Source organism: Cylas formicarius, unplaced genomic scaffold (assembly GCF_029955315.1).
Source record: "Cylas formicarius isolate icCylForm1 unplaced genomic scaffold, icCylForm1.1 PGA_scaffold_12__32_contigs__length_19106922, whole genome shotgun sequence".
NCBI classification, from domain to species: domain Eukaryota; kingdom Metazoa; phylum Arthropoda; class Insecta; order Coleoptera; family Brentidae; genus Cylas; species Cylas formicarius.
The window spans coordinates 14,806,629-14,830,320 of NW_026844225.1; the positions used below are offsets into that span (position 1 = coordinate 14,806,629).

At 33.7% G+C, this 23,692-nt stretch overlaps 2 protein-coding genes across 5 annotated transcripts in view; one reads left to right on the forward strand and one right to left on the reverse strand.

Annotated features, from left to right (window-relative positions):
* LOC132708561 (small conductance calcium-activated potassium channel protein) overlaps positions 1-23,692 on the reverse strand; it is an 85,386-nt gene that overhangs the window by 61,429 nt on the left and 265 nt on the right. The window lies entirely within an intron of this gene.
* Positions 1,152-9,313, forward strand: LOC132695734 (sodium- and chloride-dependent glycine transporter 1-like). Of its 2 annotated transcripts, none has more exons than XM_060660186.1 (9): positions 1,152-1,251; positions 3,774-3,915; positions 3,992-4,270; positions 4,387-4,588; positions 7,437-7,753; positions 7,807-8,143; positions 8,195-8,492; positions 8,542-8,697; positions 8,760-9,313. In XM_060660186.1, exons 1-9 carry the CDS (start codon positions 1,234-1,236, stop codon positions 8,856-8,858), a joined length of 1,848 nt encoding a protein of 615 aa, XP_060516169.1. In that variant the 5' UTR covers positions 1,152-1,233; the 3' UTR covers positions 8,859-9,313. The 2 variants fall into 2 exon arrangements, with proteins under 2 accessions (XP_060516169.1, XP_060516170.1); XM_060660187.1 differs by lacking the exon at positions 1,152-1,251 and adding an exon at positions 2,469-2,613.

The following is a 23,692-nucleotide window of genomic DNA, read 5'->3' on the forward strand; positions in this document are numbered from 1 at the left end:
AACCAAGGATCATTTGCAACAAAATCGTTAGATTTATCGACACGAACAACCAAACAATATACAAAGAAGAGCGATAATGATAATAATGATAACGGCACTGAAAAACTAATGGTAATACAACACTGGACATTAAAAACGGTTAAACCAACATCACGTAATGCAACTTAACATATGTAGAAAGAATACATACGTTAGTCATTTGGGCCCAAAACTTTATAATACAGGGCACTGTAAGAATTCACAGAATAAGCACATATTTTAAAAATTATTGTATTTATTTTCATTTCTATTCTCCTATGATGTTTTTTCAGTGATATTTTAAGTGTGTTTTATTATATAACATATTTTAGATAATATTAAAATGATTCTCGTTAACCTAAATTGAAAAGCTTTTAATTTTGTATGTTTAATATTATTCAAAAGTATATAAGTAGACGCTTATACAATAAAACGTAATCTTAAATGTTACAGTTATTAATAATATCAATAACAACTGTGTGAAAAAGCCAATAGGATAGAATTTTTGGTGATTGATTTGCAGCAACTCCAATACTTCCTTTACTAATCAACGAGAGTGTCTGGCTGTCTATTTTTCTTTCCAGATGTTTACAATGTTTAGGATCTACCCGAGACCCGCCGTTTTTACGTTTTTATGAGAAACCATTATCTCGGAATTCAAGGCAATTTGTTACAAATAATCCCAATAAAATCGCAAGCGGCTTGGACCCACTTAAAGCCTGTTTTCTAATTATTTTTTTTCTATTAAGTGGATAAGGGTAAGTGCTTGGAATTAATTTTGCTACTTTATCATCCGAGTTCTCCAGATCCTAGCCACACATTGAGAATTCACTTCCCACAAGACTATACAATCAGTTATAACAGTGTTCGTTCGGAAAATGGTATAATGTTTCAACATCTTTCATCTCGATACTATACGACGATTTATAAGATTAAATTAAAAAAAAATCATAAAACTTTCTCCTATCGATCACATTAATCCCAGCAATAAAAAGGAAAAGCTTTTAATTTACTATAGAAACAAATTTTTATTAGAACTTCCCAAGCATACCGGACTCTCATATCAGTTAATAAATTACATCGGTGCGGATGATTATATGTGGTTCTAATGTCATTAATGTCAATGCATCAGTTCTACCTGCAAGATTTCGGTCGCACAACCTGAAATATAGAAACTAGACTGAGTCAGTGTGTGTATAAACGAATTAACAACATATGAATTCAAATGATGTTGTAAGTATTAAACAACTTGATCTTATTAATAATTAAAGATCTGTAATGGCGAAAATAAATTTTCAACAGTTACGCGTGTACTGAAATTGAAAATAAAAAATAAATATAAACAAAATTCTATGAATTTGATACTTTCTAAGGCTAAATCTCCAAGTTGTCCTTCATAAAAATGTCTAATATTATCAGAGGATTTACGAAGAAGAGATGCTTATAATTGAAAATAACGTTCAAATATTGTTTGTTTACAATGAAATTTTCTTGCTGCCCATTTAAAGATGTTTTTAAGCCGAGTTTTTATTTTTAACAAGCGACAAGAGATCGCAGGAAATCATGGTCTTAAGCTATTTCGCGTAAACAAAGTCTCGTAATTAAAATTCCCTGACAAAAGCTCCCCGACCGTGTAACCCACAAAATATTTAAACTACTTAAAGTATAAATAAAATAAAATTCATTTTGCTGCACATTTACGAGTCCGTACGTAGAAATTACAATATTTTTGAATGTCAATATATCTGCTATTTTTACGTTGCAGAGACAATGGGAATTGGAACGCTGTTTGTTTAAACCGGTTTTAGAAACTGGTAAATCCATCCCAAATAAAATTATTATCTTTCTTAAATCGTGAAATGATGATAAAAAATATTAAAATTGTACATATATATCATATCTAGATCGTGCGCTGCTATTATTTCTACTTGAATTTAGTTCCTGCAATACGATGTATTCCTGCAGACAATAAAACGTTTTTATTATTATTAAATTTGCGAAACGAGTGGATTTCAGCGATTCAACTACCGGTAGTTTACGGACAAGTGTGTGCTTCAACGTTAACATAAAATGCCAAGGGGGTTATATCGGGTTCAAAAATTTTTGTTCCCCGTTGCATATTATAGTAAATATAACACAACGTTTCAAGGTAAACGTAGAACGCACGGTAACGTAAACCCATTTCAGTTGCAATTTGGCATGCGTTCAAAATATTCAGAACGTTATTCTACAAGGGTATTCCTTATTTTCTATTTCAATTTTGCGCTCAGCACTTTTACGATGTCAAGTTCGTCTCTTATTCGGATACTTTGCGTTGATATAAATTGAGGAAATTCATGGGCAGAAACCAAATGAGGGCGAAATAATGACTAGGTTGACGATTGATTAAAGCAAAAAGGTGTGTTATCAGAACGTATGTCGCCAAGTCAATTTATGACACTTGATACCAGTAACGATTAGGTAATGATGTCGTCGCTACCACCTATTTCGCGGATATAATTGTTTGCTTAGTATTGGTTAAATTGGTGTCGTAGAATAAGCATTCCTTTATGACACTCGGATCTTGCTGCAATAAAATAATTATTTAAATCGATGGTGAGTTATGATCTTATGATCACCGGTTTACAAAAAAACGTACAACCATTTACTGCACTAGTGGTAACAAAATGTTTTCAGCTTGGTTTCCTATCATTTGGTTGATAATTATTCATACACGCAGGGGGTAAATAAGAGACATAAGCACTTTTAAACATACCATCACGCTTTTTGTCGTTACTTGATTTTGCACTTTTGTTTTACCAACCCACCGAAAAATTGACGTGATTGTTTCCTGACTAGGAAAAAAATTAGAAACGAACCATTTTTTAGCCTTTTTTTCTTAGAACTTAGAACGTAGTACTAGGCGCACAACTGTTGTGACTAATTTAAAAGGAATCCTAAAATAATCTTTACGGCGGTTTCAAAAACATCAACACTTCGAAGCTTTTTGCTGATTAAACGAAACGGTAATGATGTTATACACGACCATCAGTCGTCGAAGTATATAATTTTGACATTTCATTCGACAAATTAATTAGGAAATCATAAAGGGCTGCGATTTTTCAAATAAACGATATTTTAGAATATTATTGGAGTGATTACTGCTCGACTACTTAAAATCTACCTTGAATTATCCAGTCTTAATGAAAATACAGAGAACCAATCTCCGTCGTATTACAAAAACATTTCGTAAACGAGATGAAGCGCCCCTTATATGCATACTAAACGTGACGGTTTATTTTACGTTTGTTTTACGACATTCTCGACCAAGACGAGAGCAATTAATTAAACGAATGTTAACGTTAACGGTTAAAAGGCAATTTGATTTGCTGCGCTGGTACGGAAAGTTGTAACACCGCGTGCCTTTTTTTTTGCGTAGCTCCTATTCGTATAATACCTTTGTAATCCCTAGGGTACCGAAGTTACGCGGAAAACAAACTACCCCATACGATTTCTTGACGTGTTACTTTAGTGAAAAGGGAATTCCAAGCTCCGGGTGCAGAAATCTCGGCAATGCAGTTCGCATATACAAGTTTCAAACTTTGCTTTGCTTTCCTCGAAAGAATAGCGAATGGTGTAAACCACCATCAAGTTCATACGGGACAATGACTACTCCACAAACATATATGTATACCCTAATTATGCTGTTAAATTTTAGGATTAAATAAGGGACCGTTTTCAAATTGTAAAGATTCAAATGTTAGTTTTTTTCTTAGAACGGTTCCGGTCAACGAGACAGCGAAGCGGAGAGATCGAGTTGGGGAAATCCTGTAGAATTTGTCCTGTCCTGTTTAAATTACGCCATAGGTCTGGGAAACGTCTGGCGTTTCCCATATCTGTGTTACCAAAATGGAGGAGGTATTAAAAATAAACCCGCGAACCAAAGCGCCATTAAGCGAATCTGTTAGCTTTTAATTTCCTTTTCCTGTTTTAGGGGCATTCCTGTTGGCCTATTTCATAATGCTAATTGTTATGGGCACTCCCGTGTTCTTCTTGGAGCTCATAATTGGACAGTATTCGGGCCTTGGGCCTGATTTGGCTTTTAGTTATATAGCGCCCATATTTTCCGGATTGGGATATTGTTGCCTCGTGGTGGTGTTTTTAATTTGCGTCTACTACATGGTCATCGTTGCCTGGACAATATTTTATTTTTTCGCCTCGTTTTCCCTTGATTTGGGATATGGACGTTGCGACCATGACTTCAACAGCGAAGGTAAAGAAATTATACTCTGGAACGAAAAATTGATAATATAAAACAAACGGATTCGCATTGGCAGAAATTAATTAATTTACCAAATGAAATAAAGCTGTGAAGCTATAATTTTTTAGGCTGTTATAGCGCATCTGAAGAAGCAAAATGTTTAGACCACGAAACGTACTACAAAAGCATTTGTTTCGACAGCGACGAATTGTGCCAATTATATGACTTGGAAGGCGCATTTAATCGCACCTACTGTCGAAACAGTAATGGAGAGGCTGTATTCATAAACAGCCTATTTAATAGGACGTTGGCTACTGCTGAATATTTCAGGTTGGTTATAATTGCGAAGATACGGGTGTAATAAGTCCATAAAACAATAAAACGGTAGCACTGGTAAAGAGTATATTGGCGCTAAAACCAAACGAGGAGAAGTAAGGCATTTATATTAGACTCGTTCAGTAATACCGAACAAATAATAAACGCGATAATGTCGGAATCAACAAAACCGATCGTTAAATGTAAATCGCTGCTCACTTTTCACGATCGGTATTAAGAAATCTTGTTTGACTATTGATTTTAACTTATAACTTAATCTAACGGGAATCTTACATAAACAGGTTTTTTTATTTTTTTAGTAATGAAAAAAACAACAACAACAAATTAGGTATAAACCTGTGCCACACGATGGACTTTGAATTCAATCCCTCCATTAGTAAACACAAATAAAACTAAATTTAAACTTATTTATGTTATATTTTTGTCTTTTATAAATAAAGAACAAAATCGATTTTGCAAACCTAATCTAACTTAAAGACGTATCTGCCACTAAAAGAACTAGCTGGAAAGCAATACTTACTTTTTTTTTAATCCAACAAATTCTTATTTTTTTTTAGGAAATCTAGTACACAATTGTAAGTTATGGATATCTAAAAAACAACAGTTCCATTCTTCATTTAGGAGCAATAATTTTCTTAATATTTATATCAATTATTAATATCTATATTCCTGGACGTTACGAAACAGGATGATTGGAAGGAATTGCAAATCGCTATGCTCTTGGTAAATCAGTTGTGCTCTGTGGACTCTCTGCAACTTAATGTTGCTGTGTCTTATTTGATGTGTTTGACACCATTACTACTTCTATTGAGCACATACCAAAAATTAGGACAAGCGCACTGCGCTATTGCGTTAGAAACTGTCGAGGTTTGTCTAACATCTCTTCCCTGAAACTTGTTTACACAACTTATATAAGACGTAAACCACGTAAACCACGTCACCTCTCTACGAAAATCATACTTCTAGTTTGGAGAGTGTCTAGCGTAAATGCTTAAAATATTTTTAATTTTCATTTTCGTCTCTGTACAAGTATTAGATGTGTTTAATGTGCTGATACTTGTTGTTTTATTGTTGAAAATAAAGTATTAATTTTATTATTATTATTGACTTCTTAGGATGTGGAGTTCATAGGGCTTCATTGCTATTGAAAACTCTATACACCCTAACATACGTTTTACCATTCAAATAGAAACTAATAACAAGCTCCCATTCTTAGATATTCTTATCAATAAGAAATCAGACCTAACATTGGGTCATTGTGTTTACAGAAAACCTACGCACACAGACCGATACCTTAATGCAATGTCTCATCACCATCTGGCCCAAAAATCATCGGTTGTCAACTCTCTTGTTTACAGAGCCGTATCTAGAATTAAAACACCTTACCTCTGCTCTTCTCTCTAATAATTTCCACATTAAAGGTATTAAGCGTTCCATCACAAAATACACTTCACCAGAACCTTCCAATAACAATGAAACCGAAAGTAATCCCACACTTGCCACTGTTGTTCTTCCTAATATTCAAAACATCACTGACCACATATCAAAAGTTCTAAAGAAATATAACGTCAAAACCAGATTTATCACTTGCCCAAAAATCTGTCAACATCTTCGATCAGTCAAAGACAAAATTCCATTTGAGATGCCAGGAGTTTACAGCATTTCATGTATCTGCGGCAAAGAATGCATTGGAGAAATCGGTCGAAAAATATCAACTAGGCTCAAAGAACATGAAAGAGCCTTAAGGCTAAGACAAATAACTCATCAGCATGTAATCAATCTAATCAAATCTATAAGCAACCTAACAATCTTAACCGCAACTCAGGTCTCTACCTATCACCAATATGGTAATTAGTCATCCGAGACGGTGTTTATGCCCCTCATTTAGCTCCGCCCCTCTCAAACAATATAAAAGCAGTACACCACACCACCAGAACCACTTGTACAAAATGACACCGCGATTAATTTTTCATTTTCCAATATCAAAAATTCTGATAAAACATACCATGAAAACTAGATTTTCTACCAAAATCTTCCGAGATCTACGATCGATTAAAGATTACATTACTACCTTATATCAACCAGACTACCAGAACATCAGAGATCGGTCAGACTTCGACAGATAACAACACCAGTAGTTTTTGAACATCATTCCTAAACAGAACATAAGAAAAATTCTGGAATGTATTGCAATCATCAAACACCTTCTCGTCTGTTTGGGATTCGGTCATCCGTGAAGTAATTAAACCGCCCTCTCCCTTCCCCCTGCCACCGGGCACGAATTTAAGGTGCATGTAGAGCAATCGCCCTTTGTTTGTATGTTCCCTTTGAACTTTTTTTTACTTTTTACAAAACTTTTGGATTCCTCCTGGGTCGACTTTTTTTGAGTCGAACCTGCTAACGTTTCGCTAACCATCGCTTAGCCACTCAACAAAAACCGAGGCAAGAGGACTCCAGAAGTTTTGTAAACAGTATTACAGTAGTCTGAGGAAGGTTCTTTGAAAAATTAACTTTTTTTAATAGATTATTTTGTGAACAAGACGTGCAGAAAATTAAGTTCTACGTATCGACATGGAGTTTGAATGATATTGGACTCCTACGTCAGACTGACAAAATTTGGACTAAGGACTCGCATAACAGTTTTTTATTTCCTGAAAAGCTAAAGTGCTACCGAATAAAAATATAAATATCAGGTTAAAGATATAAAAAGAAGCTGACTATCGAAGACAATACCTAAACTACATGATGTAGTTGAAACTTGCTTCTAACCGTTTATAATAAAGTAGATTAGATTTGACAACAGTATTAATTTTGTATAAATACATTGTCTACTGTGTTTTAGAGAATACGTATTAGGCATAGGCGACGCCACGTGGGAAAATTTCGGAAAAATGCATTGGGAACTATTCGGCTGTCTGATATTTTCCTGGGCGGTGTGCTACATGTGTGTCCTAAAAGGAGTGAAAACTTCTGGAAAAGCAGTCTACTTCACTGTACCGTTTCCGTATGTCATTTTGACCGCTCTGGTCATACAGGGTGCGATTTTAGAAGGCGCCGTAGACGGAATAAAGTTATTCTTGTTGCCCGACTGGAAAAAATTACTCGAAGTCGATGTATGGGCTGCAGCATCGTCTCAAACATTTTATTCGTTCGGGATCGGTAAGTCCGATCAGTAAATTACAGCGGAAAAATGTTTTTAATTGTGTTTTTAGGATGTGGCTCGTTGATCACTTTGGCTTCGTACAACAAATTTAGCAACAATTGTTTCCATGATGCTTTGATCGTTTCGTTCGCTAACGCTTTCACCTCCGTATATGCTGGATTTGCGATATTTTCGATGCTGGGATTCCTTGCGTTCAAAATGGGCGTTCCCGTCGAAGAAGTCGCCCGCGATGGTCCCGGATTAGCCTTCATTGCGTATCCGGAGGCTATACTGCTTCTTCCTGCTTCAACGCTTTGGTCGGTGATTTTTTTCGGCATGCTATTTATCTTGGGGTTAGGTACGCAGTTTGCCGGTGTCGAAGCAATAAGTTGTTGCATTATGGATAAGTAAGTGTTCTAATGGAATGGGATTAGCGAAACAAAATGGTTTTTCTCCAGATGGAACGGCCTTAGAAGATACGAATCGTACGTGACACTGTCGATCTGCGTGACGTGCCTATTACTGGCCATTCCGATGTGCTTTTCCGGTGGTGTTTACATATTCACCTTGTTGGAATGGAACACAGCATCTTGGGCAATAATGCTTATCGGTTTCGCCGAGGTAGTCGCATGTTCGTGGTGTTACGGATGCTTCCGATTTATCGATAACGTACGAGATATGACGATCAATATCCGACAAATCGGCAAATGGTATTGGTGGATTTGCTGGACGATTATAACTCCTTTAACTTTAGTTGTACGTTTCAAAAATCGAATATTCTACAGTCTAAGTGTAAGCATTTTAGGGTATTTTTATATTCCAAATGGTGCATTATTCACCCGCGTCATATGAAGGATACGAGTTTCCCATTTGGGCTGACGTAATTGGTTTGATAATTGGACTAACCACGTTAGTCCCTTTTTTTATATTCGCAGTATACGTCTTATGGAAAAGAGAATATGTACGCTGTCAAAAGTTAATATTATATATTAAGAACCAACTTTTAAATAACTATCATTTTAGACTGGATTTGAGTTCTTCCAGCCGACAAAAAAATGGGGTCCACAGATTTATGGAACTGATAGTCGATCGTCCTTGACACCGGAAAAAAGCGTAAATTGAGAGAGAATGGAGAAAATAAAATAAAAAAAAACAGATACGGACTTTGCTAACCACTCTTAATATAAAAAAATATTTTTGGATACTCTGTTTATTCTTTTAACTTTCCTTCGACGATACGGAATTGGTTCATAAGGAGTACGATGGTAATTTATCTCAATTTGGTGCCTTTCAAAAAACTACAACGTGACGTGGATGAGACAATAATAATTAAGCACAGAAATGAACCAGAAAAACATGAAAGCATTGTCCCTAATTGCTTTATTATACGTTGGAGGGTAACCCTTTCCAGGCATGAAATGTCACTATTGTTTATAGACACTTTATAAAACCCATTGTTGGAAGTTCAGTTCGCCGAGAACAATAGGATCAAAATGGGTTAAAAATTTTAAGTGTTACCATTGTACGAAATACGTTTTATAACTAATAACAATGAATAAAATCAAAATCTATTTTTACTTTTTATTTTCTTCCCGTGTTCCAAAATCCAGTCACTTAGTCTTTCTTTTATCTATTTCAGACACCAAAATAAAAAAATAAATAAAATACAGAATTATTGGTAATACATAATTTATTCGACAAAATATACACTAAACACGCAGATAAGCAAATGAATGTAAATTATTTTCGAAGTTCTTTTTTGAAATAACCGTTTTGGTTTTCCCGAAAGATTTCTATAACAAACCTGGCAGCTGATCTTTGATCATTTGTGAAAGAATAATGAAAAGCGAAACGTTAACTTCTTAAATTTCTCATTTGTTTAAAAAAAAATTAGAGGATCTTTTAGATGTATACTTTCATAAGGAGAGTTTCAAGATGTTGAGTTTTAGAGGAGCTCTTAGAGCCATTATAGCATAGCGTTTAGGGGAGTTATTATAGGTAGAATACAAACATAATTTAAAATGTAGTAGTAGTATACAACGAATCTGTTGTACAACATATTATATCAACCATTGGTTATAATTATGGTGCTGCAATACTTGTAATACTGTAATTGTAATTACCAAATAAGATATAATTGCATGAATTTAATTTTCAATTGATTGCGTATCAAAGAACAGCAAAATAACACTCCAGGTTTTGCAATGGAATACATCTACATTATAAAATATATGATATGTAAATTGATGTTTATATGATGATTCTTCTGATCATTTTGTTTATTCTCGTCTTATTTTTGTTATTCGGTTTTTAATTACCGCTCTTAAGTCGTCGATTGCCTATTTAAGGAGCACTTTATACAGTTTAGCGAAAAATAAAATGTGGAAAATCATTAGCAAACAGAAAATTAAAGTTATGTTACTATTAACTTAAAACCAAGCGCCCAATAATTTGGTGAACTTCAAGCTTTTTAGTAAACAAACCAGTTGTTTGACTTTTACGCTGGAAAAATACTAAACTTCAATATTATATTTACGCTATTACAGATAATATCAAGAAATGTTTCTTTTTATGGTTTTGAAATGCGGTGAGTTGCCATAAAAGTTGTAGAAATGTGAACCAATGAAAGCACGTGTTATTCCTAGCATTTCCTAAGGCAGTCGAAGCAACCACTTTCATATAGCGAAAAAAAAAGTTAATGGCTACCCTCTCCCTACGTAAAAACGACATATCGTGTGACGAATAAACCTTCTGACTTTTTGCCCGAATTCGTGATTGTAGATGGGAAAAAGATACGATCTCTTAAAATAAATTCCCGTCGAGAGTGAAAGACAACGTGCGTGTGGCAATTATTCAGGTGAAAGCAAGATAAAGAAAATTAAAGCGCCCTTACGACTGAAGTTTCAGCGAACTCGTACCGATTTAGACACCACAAACCTTTTAAATAAACTTTTCAAGATACGAAGTTGAGAAAATATATCGTCAGGTTATTTGACTTTTTTGACTTAAAATTTGTACCAAAATTTTATTTGCGTATAAAATATTATTTACTATATTTATTTTTGTGTGATCGGTTTTTATAATGGTTAAAATATCATTTTTGTCTGTGGCGAAATATTGTTTAAAAGAAATTCTACCCCTACATTTTTTAGTTTAAAACAGGTGCATTTTTTGAACATACTTTCATTACCATGTTAAATAGACCAAAATAAATAAAAACTCTTATACTACAATTTGTTTATTTTTCAACAAATTATTTTAAAAAATGCTATCGCTGCGTTACATTTATTTTATGTTATTAATTTTTCCATTCGCAAATTCATTAATGAAAATTTGAGTCCAAGAACCTAATTTTTCGCATATAAGGAAAATATCACTGACCTATAAACAGTTTGCAAATGTGTAGCTAATGCATTCGGTTTATATGGTGCTTAATATATATAAGTCTAGCACGCAACTATAGGAAGGCTTCCTCTGTAGGAAATTATTTAATATTTCTTCTAGTTCCGAGTGATAATTATGGGTTAGGCACTATTAATTTTATCCAAAACAAACATGCACGAAAATAATAAAAATGATGCATTATTAACTACTTTTTAAAGTTTCAAACAAAGTAATTGAACACTCCGAAGCGAAGTAACGACACCTAACTTTTGAATAAGTTAAAGTTTTACAAACAATTTCGATCGATTTATTTCCAATTATGTTAGATATTGATTAACAATTTTTGTTTAATATATATACAGTATCGAACATTGGGTAATCAAGCAAGTACGGTGGTAAGAAATTTCGAACTTCTTGTGTTGAATAAATTAGATTAGAAATCATTTAGCACGGCTCAATTTAGGTCGAAATGTTAGTTTTTGTATGGTACTGCTATTACTACTGGTATAATATGACAAACAACTCCTTTCTTGAAATTAAAAAAAAAAAAAACAAATGCCTGCGAATTTGAGACTAATATTTAATAACAATAGAAACTACCGAGATAGCTACCATATTTTCAGTCTAAGATTTAGAAGATGGGTGTGCGTTTTTTTAAATTCTAATTTTTGCAAACTAAAAAGCGAAATTCGGACATGATTAAAAAAATAAGAACAGGACTTTCTAATCTTTGAAATGAAATTTTCTATAGTTTATTAAATATTTTCGTCGGGAATAATTATAAAGTAATAAATGCTAAAAGCCCAATAATCGGATTAAAAAGTTTCTACGTAAATAAAGACGGATTAGCTTATGCCTCCGGAAGGAGTTTTAGACACACTGGCTATATTTATTTTAATTTAAAAACTCGTTCCTGAATAATTAGAAAAACTCTGTGGATGTTTGATTAGTATTAATTTATTGTTATCGATTTGGTTCAATCTACGGTGGATTGCAATTGCAAGGGAACGGTTAGAGTATTTGATAAACCCTCACCACAAAATTCCGATTTAATTGTGTAAACCGACATCCGACGAGGAACGAGCAATCGACAATCAAACTGAAGCAACTATCTTTCTCCTTGTAAACGAATCCCATTTCCTTAATGCTCTTTTATCTATTAGTAGATTAGAGCGAGCATTTTCTAATGGAATTAACCTAATGGTTTTTATAGCAACGTGTAGTATACTACGAACCTTTTTCTTGTCCACAATAACGCCGTTTTTTGCACCCAATCTTCCAAAGGGCAGAGGATCGGGAGTTAAAATCACAACCCCGACTAACAGGCAAACAGAAATTGTAATACAATTTGCTGATTTAAATTCCTGATATTTTTAACACAATATAGCAGAAATCACTTTGCTCGCAGGATATTGAAGGTTTATATTGACCTATATGGGTAATCGTGGTTATTGCCGATTCAGTAATCCGTTGTTACTACTTCCTTATAATGTTGAAGCGACAATACCTGCACAAATTTAATACCGTGCTGAAAGAATTTCGTGCCTTCGCAGCTGTGAGGGTTTTTAAGATTAAGAATCTCATTTCAAATTTATTGCACCAAACAAATTAAAGAAATTTTCTAAAACGCGCCGAATGCGAGGGAAAAGAGTTTATTCTGGAAATTTCGAAATACGTAAAAGTTAAACTCACTTCGAGGAAAGCAAAGTGTATTTGCTAACGTTTATAGACACTTGTTAAATCACGTCCGGTAGAGTGGATATTTCGAAAGAAAATAAACAACTTAATGTGAGGCACACATACCTACCTACTATAAATACTTTCAGAAGTTTCATATAAACCCCGCGGAGCGCCAATATGAAACTTTCGAAAAGTTCATCATCATTGTTTGGAAGTTTGATGAAGCTACGGATTTATTGCGTGTCAGAACCATAGGCGTCGAAGTGACAATTTTACTACAAACACAGTTCAGTAAAAATTTCAGATTTTTTATCCAAATTCTCATATGGTAACCGTGTTGTCTGACATTGAATAATTTTCTATTCTTCAAGATACTCGCCTAACGAATGTGAAGAACTTTAGCATTTATCAGGAAACAATCTTTTATCTTAGGTTAGAAACCACTAACTAGTTCACATCTATTAGAGAAAATAAAGCACACGAAAGTATTCATAGTTCCTGCCCACAAAGCATATTAAGTAAGAGTATATTTTATAAATACTCTTCCAACATAAATAATTTGTGGATTTTCATTCTGAATTTTGTTTTTGCACATAAATTTTATAAATGAAATCAGAAAAATGTTCTTTAATACTATTAATATACAATAACTTGTAAGACTCTAATTTGGAGATTGATTCTTTGCACTTAATGCGACAAATAAGAAAGTATTAAGCAAACGAAAATAGCGCTACTTGCGAATAAGAAAATAGCAATACTTTTACGGGGCTGTAGTTAAAAAAATAATAAGTTTTGCAGGTATCAATAATTTAATCAATCAATGAAAGTATTGATTAATTTTTAACTGAAATAAAGCAATTAAGCGAAATGAATAAGTGGAAAATCCGTAGAGTAGTGGAGGACCAAATTGATTGAGTAATGAACTAGAACAAATTTATCTATGCAAAGATATACAATAGCTTTCAAATAGTGAACACCAAATATGAAGTTTGCTGCAGATAATAACGTATTAATAGCTTGACGGCCTATTTACCGCATGTCCCGATAAAATTTTGCATTTTCATCACGTTGGAAAATTAATATTTTCTCAATGATTTAAGAAATGACATTGTCAATATTTGCGCTTAATTGAGAAAAATTCTCCATTCGTTATACTAGCTATTTATTATACTAGTCCAAACTATTCGATTTTCGTAAAATAATCTCATATATACCAAGCAATATTTCAAATGAAATTTGTTGAACATTAAAGTTGGTAATCGGAAAGTTTGGACTGTTATAAAAAAGGCCCAATAAAAGGAATATCGAATAGTTTTTGGACGCAGGAAATATTCAAGTAATTGCTAAATTTGGTCGTTTAATTCAGAAAGTATCAAATTTAGATACCATATCTAACATAAAATATTTATCGAATCCACACATTGAACGAAGTACAGGGTATACTATTTAAAAAATCGTTATTTTTCACGCCATACGTTTGGGACGCGATCTTCATACTTCTAAATATTTTTTATACCTTTACCCCTATGAACTATTCTTTTGCCACTGATAATAGCGGAGTGAGAAATACTTTAGTATATCGCTGAGTCACCGGGTATATTAATGATCGGGTTAATACAGTAACAGTACAGGTATGGTCTGTTCATAGATATAAGAAAGTGACCAATTGCTTTTGAACATTATCCAAGGGTGGTCATTAACATACAATGCAACAAGATTATTACCTAAAGTTTCGGAATTTAAATTCACCTGTGTTTAATATTCTTTGGTTTGGTATACTACTTAGTTTATGTTTATTAGTAATCATTCTTATTTCGTGTGTGTTAAATCGTGTGCGAATTATGCAAAATATGTGCGAGTCTAGTGTATCTCAGGAGATGCTCCCCGCCCAAATGTAGAAAACACTATTCCATTGAGACAAAGGAAGTTATAAACAATGTTTATTTGACTCTCATTGAACGTGGTGCCAGTAAGCAAGCATCTTTAGAAGAAACGGCCACATTGACGAAAATTCCAACATCAATTCAGCATCATTTCAGCGAGGAAAAAAAGAAGCGATGCTGACATTTTCTCGAGTGTAGATGAAAGTGATGAAGATCTAATACGGCGTAAAATTTACCAGCTATACGAGGAACAAAGCGTGCCTACATTAGATATCTTAATTAGGAGGCTTGACAAAGATGAAACCGGTGTTAAATGTAGCAGAACTACCTTATGGAAGTGTATTCAACACATGGGTTTTAGATTTAAAAAAATTGACAAAAGGCAAATGGAATCTTTTAGAATTCGCAAATGGTGAAAAAATTTGAATTTACAGAGAACAACAAAGGCCAATTATTTACTTGGATGAAACCTGGTTCGACACTTATGATACCCCGGAAAAGGGTTGGGTTGACTCAACTGATAAGTGTAAAACAAACGCGCCATCAAAAAGAGGTAAAAGAATAACTATTTTGCATGCTGGCTCTAAAGATGGTTGCATTCCAAATGGACTTTCTCTGTCTGCGAAAAATATTAAAGATTCTTCTCTGGATTACCATGAAGACACCACCGCTGATTTATTTGAAAGTTGGTTTAAAAACAAACTAGTTCCAAACACTCCTCCTAATAGCGTCATTGTAATGGACAATGCAAGTTATCACAGTAGATAGTTGACTACAACCTCTTCCTCATGTGACACAAAAGCAACAATCCAAAACTATATGTGTAATAACGACATTTATTTTCACGAAGATTATACCAAAAAACAATTAATTGAGGTTCTACAAAGCTTGAACCTACAAAAGGAATACGTCTGTGATAATTATGCAAACAATCTAGGGCATACAGTTTTAAGGCTTCCACCTTACCACTGTATATTTAATTCCATTGAACATGTTTGGCACCAACTGAAATCTGCCATTCGTCGTAACAATGTTTTTCCCCGTGTTAACTCCCTTGTCCTCAAACTTATAGAACCCGAAGTTTTTAACATCCCTCCACAAAGTTGGGCAAATTCTGTTAAACATATAGAAAAAGCAGAACAATCGTATATCCATATTGCAAATAATATAGAACAAATAATAATTAGAACAGGCCATGATAGCGACAGTGATACTGATATATTATGTGAATAATTTTAAGTAATTTAAGCAGGTAATAAAAATAATTTGTAATTTTATTTTAGAATTAATCATAAATACGTAAATAAATAAATATTGTTTAGTATCTTTCCTAACAAAACCCCAAATAATTAAATTCTAAGCAAAGTACGGACATGTTCGGCCATATTTTATTTTTACAGCTTGCCCGGGTCTTTCCTTAATTCCTATCAGTTAGTCACTTTCTTATATCTATGAACAGACTTTAAATGCAATAATCAAATCGGGGACGTATAAGAAGTAGGCAACGCCGTACGATATGCTGGATATTATAAATTACTTACATCCGACGCGACAAAGGCTTAGAGAAGATGGTGCCTGAAAATGGTATTAAACCGATTTTCCCAAAACGACAACGTCTAGCGGTGGCATATTTCAAAACAAACATCTGCCAGCATCGATTTAGTTTGTGTAGTTTCCGCTTAATTTGACAGCGGGCTCTGACTTGGGATAGGAAGGAATCCTAGCAGCTACGCTTCGCTAGTTTTTCCAAAGTATTAACATGGGGTTGTACGACTACAATTAGTCGTCGTTCCCTTGAATGTCAGAAGTTCTAAACACTAGCGACTGCTTCCCTTTCTTTTTAAATTCCCTGCATTCTTTTCTGCTAAAACTACTACTATATGAATATTTGAAAGCAAAATAATGAACACTAGTCGGTTGTAGTAGCCTATTATATCAATGATCCATGGTAACACGCCCTATAACCTATAAAATTTTGCTGCAAAACTTCAAAAGAAAAGTATAACGTGCTAGTTTAAAACACATCCGATGTTAAACCGAGTATCAGTGACATTTGTCGAACGGTTTTATTTATTCATTATTCCAGCGGCGAAACAAAAATGGCGTCAATTATTACTACACCAAGCCATTAGCGGGGGGTCATATTTTCTGCATTTTATAGGTCATTTACCGCTGTTTTGTTACTATGTGGTTCAAGGGCTCGGGGCTTGACACATTATTAAAAGGATGCGATGTTATCATTTTGAACTCGTGTATAATGGAACTCAACTAAATTAGGTTGAGCACCCGGCGTTACGCACATGGCATTAAGCGGCAATATTTTTAGAAACTGCCATAATTAAGTGCAAATCCTGGCAAAATCCTACTAACTTCGTACGCCGGTTACCGCGGTTATTAATGTTTCGATGCAACTGAAACTAGGCAACCCAATGACCAAACTATCGAATTACAGACCGAAAGGTCACTGAATATCCGAACAATAACTCTTGAAGCATATTTCGTTAATTTTTTTTGAGTCTTTAACGATTGTTATTGAGGTTAAGAATTTAGGAGTCGAGTCGACAATTATATTTTCAGTCGCACACTAACAAGAGACTCAAAATTGCTTATATGAGTTTAAAATAACAGTACAAATTGAATCAATTTCTGCCTATTAGAACTAAATACTATTTGTTATCTATCCATAAAGCTCATGCGAGGTATATTAAACGTGATTTATAATTACGTATAATTTTATTTATGGCATTTTGAACTCTGGTTAACCTCAATATTTGAGGCAACAGTTTAGTGTTTTCTGCATCTTCGTAGCGCCAGAAATATTAAAAATCACAAAATCCTGTACAGGTTCGTAGGTCGACAAACACAACGAACCAGTAACTTGTAGCTGGTTACTTTATAACTTGGTATTTTGCTCGGCGACAACCTTCATCTCTTACCGTCTTATATTAAATGGCATATCTCGTTTCTTAAAGATATAGATATTTCCATAAAATTTGATTTACAAGTGTTGGATATTGTCAGTATAATATGAATGTAAAAATATAAAATTATCTTAGTATAATTAATTAATTAATAATAATAATAATAATAAGTAAAAAAATTCCAGGGCTTAAACAATATAGTATGGAAATTGCGACTTGCTCCGGACGTGGGGAACCTCCCCAACAAACCAAGGCGTATTTGAGACAGGAACAGACATACGAAAAATAGTACATTTTTAACGACGGGAAAGAAACCTGATGGCGGAGCCTCCATATGACAAAGCAGTAAACAGAAATTTTGTTGAGAATGTGGTCCACCTGTTCGAACAAGGAGAGTCTCGAGTCTACATAAACTCCGAGGAATTTTACAACACTTGCCTGTTGGATTGTGCTTTCATTAAAGCGTACTAATAGGCTTCTATTTAAATATCGTATTGAAAAGGCGATTATCCTAGTTTAACTTTCATTAAATATCAATTTGTTAATTTCTGCATAATGTTTCATTTGCTCAACAGTTGTCTTGATTGCAATGCTAAGTTGCTCAGACGTTGCTGCAGAAAGGGTAGAAAATACATCATCCGCAGAAAACGGATAAGTAAGTATGGGGGAAAGATGAAAACACATCATTTATAAACACTATAAACAATAAAGGACCGAAGACCTGAGGTATACCAAAATTCACTGACCTGGACTCAGAGACGTATTCAAAACTTAAGGTATATATTTAGCCAACTGCGTACAGCCCCCAAGAAAAGATCTTAACAAACTTAAGGCGTTACCTCTAATACCATATGAACAAAGCTTGTCCACTAAAATATCGACATCGACTAAATCAAATGCTCTTTGTAGATCGAACAAAACACATGCTGCCTGCTGCCTTTCTTCTAACTTGGCAAGAATATGCTTACATAAAGAGAGAATGGCATCCTGGCATTGATCGCTTTTTTCGAAAACCAAATTGACCCGCTGAATATTTCTTAGTGACAAACAACATTATATTACTAACTTCTGAATATAAATATGGACTTAAGTACATCCTTTCTGAAAGGCCTACATCTAGCGAGATCGTATTTTAATGAGGTGAAAATATATTTTTCAAACTATTGGCTGAATCGACGAAAAAATAGTTAAAACAATTTGCAGCCGAAGTCATATTAGTAACTTTTTCTCCGTCTGTATCAATAAAAAAATCCGTTGTTTTTGTCGCACATTTTATTGCATTGTTTATTATTTGTTTTGGGAATTCAAAAAACATTGATCATTAAACAATTTTTTAGCTGCATATATGTGTTTTTGGTGAACTTTTTTTAAATGTTTACAATACAACGAGACCTTCCTTATGCGGGTTCAAGGTGGCGAATTTATATAATAAGTCTCTCAGTCTCGTACCCTGCTGAATAATATCCCTTGTCAGCCACACTTTATAGGTATTCCCTTTATATTTCACTAAAGGAAATGAACAATTAAATGCACTTAGAAAGAGTTCATGAAATGTATTAAATTTATTGTCAAGGTTTTCCCCTTGATTATAAACTGGTAACCAATTTATTTCGGATATTTACATTTCTTGTTTTGTTTTATATGTATTATATTGTTTTTGTATAGCATATAGCTTTTCTTACCCTGTTTTCATTGTTTTTATTATTCTATAGCAGGGTTGTGCCACATATGCTTCAGCTTGTGGAATGGTTTTTTCTTATAATCGAGGCACAATTCTTATTGTTTTTTGTTTTTCTCAGTACTATTTTGCTTTTATTTATTATAATTATTTGACATTTGCGTTTGAGCAATTGTTGCTTCAATTTATCCAGAAATCGATTTACTGCAGAAATGTCCCAAACAACATAAATATATAAATATATATCGGCGTGTTAGATAAAGCATAGAATAACAAACAAAGCAGCACCTTCGATGGTTTTTAAAGTCGGTACAAAAGATTTTCGATTTGTGAGGCTCGCTCTATCATCACTAAGGGTGTTATCTAAAGTTCACTGCTTTTCAATGCAGCGATTTTAGGGAAATCCAGAGAACGCGATGTTTTTTTACCCCGACAGGTTTCAGATTCAGGTTGCATTCTCATCTATCGGAAATAATTAAATCTGATTAATGTCTCTTACGCAACATTTGATAATTCACCTAAAGCATTAATCCAACTGTTTGATAGCAAACAAACAGAATCATTCATTGATGTCGTTGGAGCCAAACAGTCTTGGATATTGTCCAAACTATTGGGGGTGAAATCCATTTAAAAGCACGTACAGTTTCTCTATCCTCCTAGGTGCAAACAAAATCTAAGTGGAAAGTACAATGTGAATACGTATTTGCTTGTTTCAATTTGTAAATACATGTGTCTGATAATCATTTCAGCACGTTCTAGAAACAAAATGAATTAATTAATTTGTATCCACTTTGAAATTCTCTACGCTATTTAAACAAAGCTGTAGCTTGAACACTCTCGACAACGGTTAAGCCGTCATTCGAAAAAAAAAACTCAAAACTATGACAGTGAAAATCTATTCTATAAAGTCTATTACTATATAGGCAGGTATAAAGTAAATATTCGCTATTTTCAACATCAAGTTTTTTAGATTGTAAACTCGCCACTATTTATTCGGATTATTTATTTCACTACAAAGACTTTTCTTCTTCTTTTGTTTCTCTCAGTCGTTGACAGCTCCTAGATCAATGAAAAATAAGTGAGGGGAAATAAATTATAAAACACCAAAGGACAAAATAAGACATTAAGATCACTAAAATAATTTATTTGAGCAAAATATAATGATACTAGTGGGAAAAATTGCGTCTATCCTACTATGATTATATTTTCTATGAAAACAACCCCTATTTACTTGTTGTTTATCGTGTAAAATTCACGCGTTAAAATTATGAAGGTGCTGTTTTAATTTTCTATGTGGTTAAAGGCTTAAAATTCGTTCTTGCATAGACTATCAAGATTGAATGTTAATTCAGCGGCGTAACCGTGTTGCCTATATTGCAAACTTATTTGTGATTCTAATTTTAAACATTCCCTCCGTTATATTCTATGGATACCGCTAAAAGCGTTCGTCAATTTCACAAAACACATTTTCGGCAAACCCAAAGAGAGGAGAATCATTTTTTTTCCAAATTTAAATAACCGTTTTTTAATAAAATATAAACAGACTATCGATAAAATACAGAAAATTTATTATCGATAAACGTAGTCGTAAAATCAATCTGAAATATAAAGCCCTTGTGGGTGTATAATTTTACATCGTAAATAAAGAACAAAACGATTATAATAAAGCTGTTAAAACAGCGTCAATTTTTATGCTTTATCAGTTAAAAAGTTGAAACTTTTATGTATGTAGTACATTTTGGCTTGTATCGACATGGATTCATTTATTAATCCCCGTTGTAATTAATAGCTTTGCCTTACACACCTTGGATGTAATATTTGGATACCGGTCGCGTATAAATTCAAACACAAATGTTAAAAGTTGCAGGTGGCAACCAAAAAAAACCCAAAATATTAAGCATTTAAAATTCTCGAATCGAGGCGGTAGTTCTTTAAAGTAAACCGAATAATTAAAGAAACGAAATGATCCAAAACAAGTACACGAAAATTCAGAACAAAGCAAGTAACAAATTAAAAATACATACTATAACTTCTATTGATTCGGTTGACCCATATTTTCGTCACATAAGAGCTGCTTGAAAACATTATTTACCACTGTGTTCCGAGTGGATAAAATTATACCGCCAGCAAATACGACCAAACCACTTACAAAGATACTTTTTTCTTATCGAAATTCTTTCGAAGTTTACAGAGAAGACAATTTTCGTCTGTAATATTTCGTTCGATAAGCGAAATTATTAATGAAACGGAAAGCTGCGCCAGCATCTTTTAGTAATATAACCAAAGTCACAGAATACACGCACCGCAAAAGTGTGTAAGTGAAAATTTGATTTCAGCTCTAAAAATAAATTATACTCCGACCCACCGAACTATACGGATTTCTACGTAATTTCGGATGTCATTCAATTGGCCAATAAACTCGCAGAATTAAATCAGCCGAAATGGGATGCGATTGATGGTATTATGCACAGTCGATAGGTCAAAGAAGCTGAACAGCGATATAGACAGTTTTTGCCAATAAACTTGTCGTTGGTATCAGTCAATATTTTTCGAAAACCCTGAGTATACCCTATTTATTTTTAATGAACCCCCCCACCCCCCTTAATATTTGGGTTACTTTTTTTTTCGCGTGACATTCAGACACGAGGATAAAAGAACCTACGAACAAAAAAGTAAACACAAGTTCGACCTTTTCGCCGCACTTCTCTGTTTCATCGCCGTGTATGTATAATCGTATTGATTTCTTTCGCTCGTCCTTGCCTATCTTGGACATCTTCATATTAAAATAAAAAGAGATGTTTTTATTACCACCATAATCTAATGTGATTAATTGCACGCATTATTTATTTAAAAGGACCTCTTAAAAAACACGTAAATTTCACATATCAGTTTTTACAATGAGAGTTTTTTTTCTCTCAACGAGACATATTAAACTATGGTAGACACGATGTAATTTCAAAATGCATTTTGTGATTGTGTTTGATTTTTGTTTTTAAAGGTTGTTTCTTAACCTTCGACACATTAAATGTTTTAAACCTAAATAAATTAATCTTTGTGCTCTCTGAAACCAATTGTTGTCTAATAATTTAGGTTACATCGAAATACAGATTTTTAAAAGAAATTCTTTATTGGCATTTACAACACCTAGACATTTTTATGTGGTATTGAGTCTAGAAAGCAAATTTTATAATAAGTTATTGGAATTTTCTTGAGGAGCTTGAAATCATTTTTTTTTAAACTCTGCCCATTCTACATACATAAAAGACAAATGACGCTAAGAAAAAGTCTGAAATCCATTTTTATGGAATGTAAAACGTAATGTTAAAGTCGGAGTTTTGTAGAAGCTGAAGCAATATTAAATGCAAAACATGTCAATTTAATTGGGTCCATTGGAAAAACCAACTGCAAGGACGTTTATACATTGAGGCTTCAATATAACAAAGTTAAAAGCACGCCCTTAGAAATTAAGGGAAAATTATATATTGTAAAAGGCGTTGCTTGCAGTTGTAAACTATTAGGGTAATTGTATTTTAATGTTTCTTGACTGACATTCATCGACAAAGCAATTTATTTTGTGGTTGGATTCGGAACTGGTCAGGTATTCCTTTAATGTCGAATACTCTGATATTTCCATAAAGGCATATATCAAACGAACTATTTTTTATGAAAACAATGCTGCCAATTTTTTTTTTGCAATTGACTTACAAAATCGTCAATAGAGAGTGCTAATAAATTATCAAATCGATTCGAAACTTGGCGAGTAATTTGAGAAAGAAACCTTTCCAAATAAAGAATATAGAACGACGCCCATAAATATTTAATGCTATTATCAAAATAAGTTCTATTTTCGGTAGATATAAACTGGACGCAAATAAAATCACCAAACCGGAGAATATTTCCAAGAATAAGAAGCGTTACATTTTTCGAACGCATCCTTCTAATTAACTTTCGCGTATTAAGAATCCACTTAATCAAATACCCCGCCCGATTTATAATCTGAATATGTAAATTTTTGCTCGCAGTGCAGAGAAGGGATTGTGTTTTGCGTTGTAAGCGGTTTTTAACCTGACCTAGTAGACACAATACGAATATGAATACCGGATTATATGTCCCTCGCGTTTTATGTCGTATATTATAGCTTTTATATTAGACAATTTTGCAAAACTAAAAGGAACAAGCGATCTTTCGCCACGGGTACTACTTGAATTTTTGAATTGAATTTGAAGAAAATTGCCACCGCGACCCGACACATTTTTGTTAATATTTGAAAACACGGGGAAGTTGAAGTATTGAGGTTATGAAACCGACTCACGGCGGGGGAGTACGTCACGTCGTGACCACGTGAGCGCACTGGGGTGTACCGGCGTTTGGTCGCCTGGCCGCTAGGAAAATACCCGGGAAACTTTAAAA

Excerpts from the sequence above, each read along its gene's own strand:
- LOC132695734 (XM_060660186.1), top strand. Across the intron at positions 4,589-7,436 it reads GCTACTGCTGAATATTTCAG|AGAATACGTATTAGGCATAG; the intron begins GTTGGTTATAAT and ends ACTGTGTTTTAG. Across the intron at positions 7,754-7,806 it reads ATTTTATTCGTTCGGGATCG|GATGTGGCTCGTTGATCACT; the intron begins GTAAGTCCGATC and ends TTGTGTTTTTAG.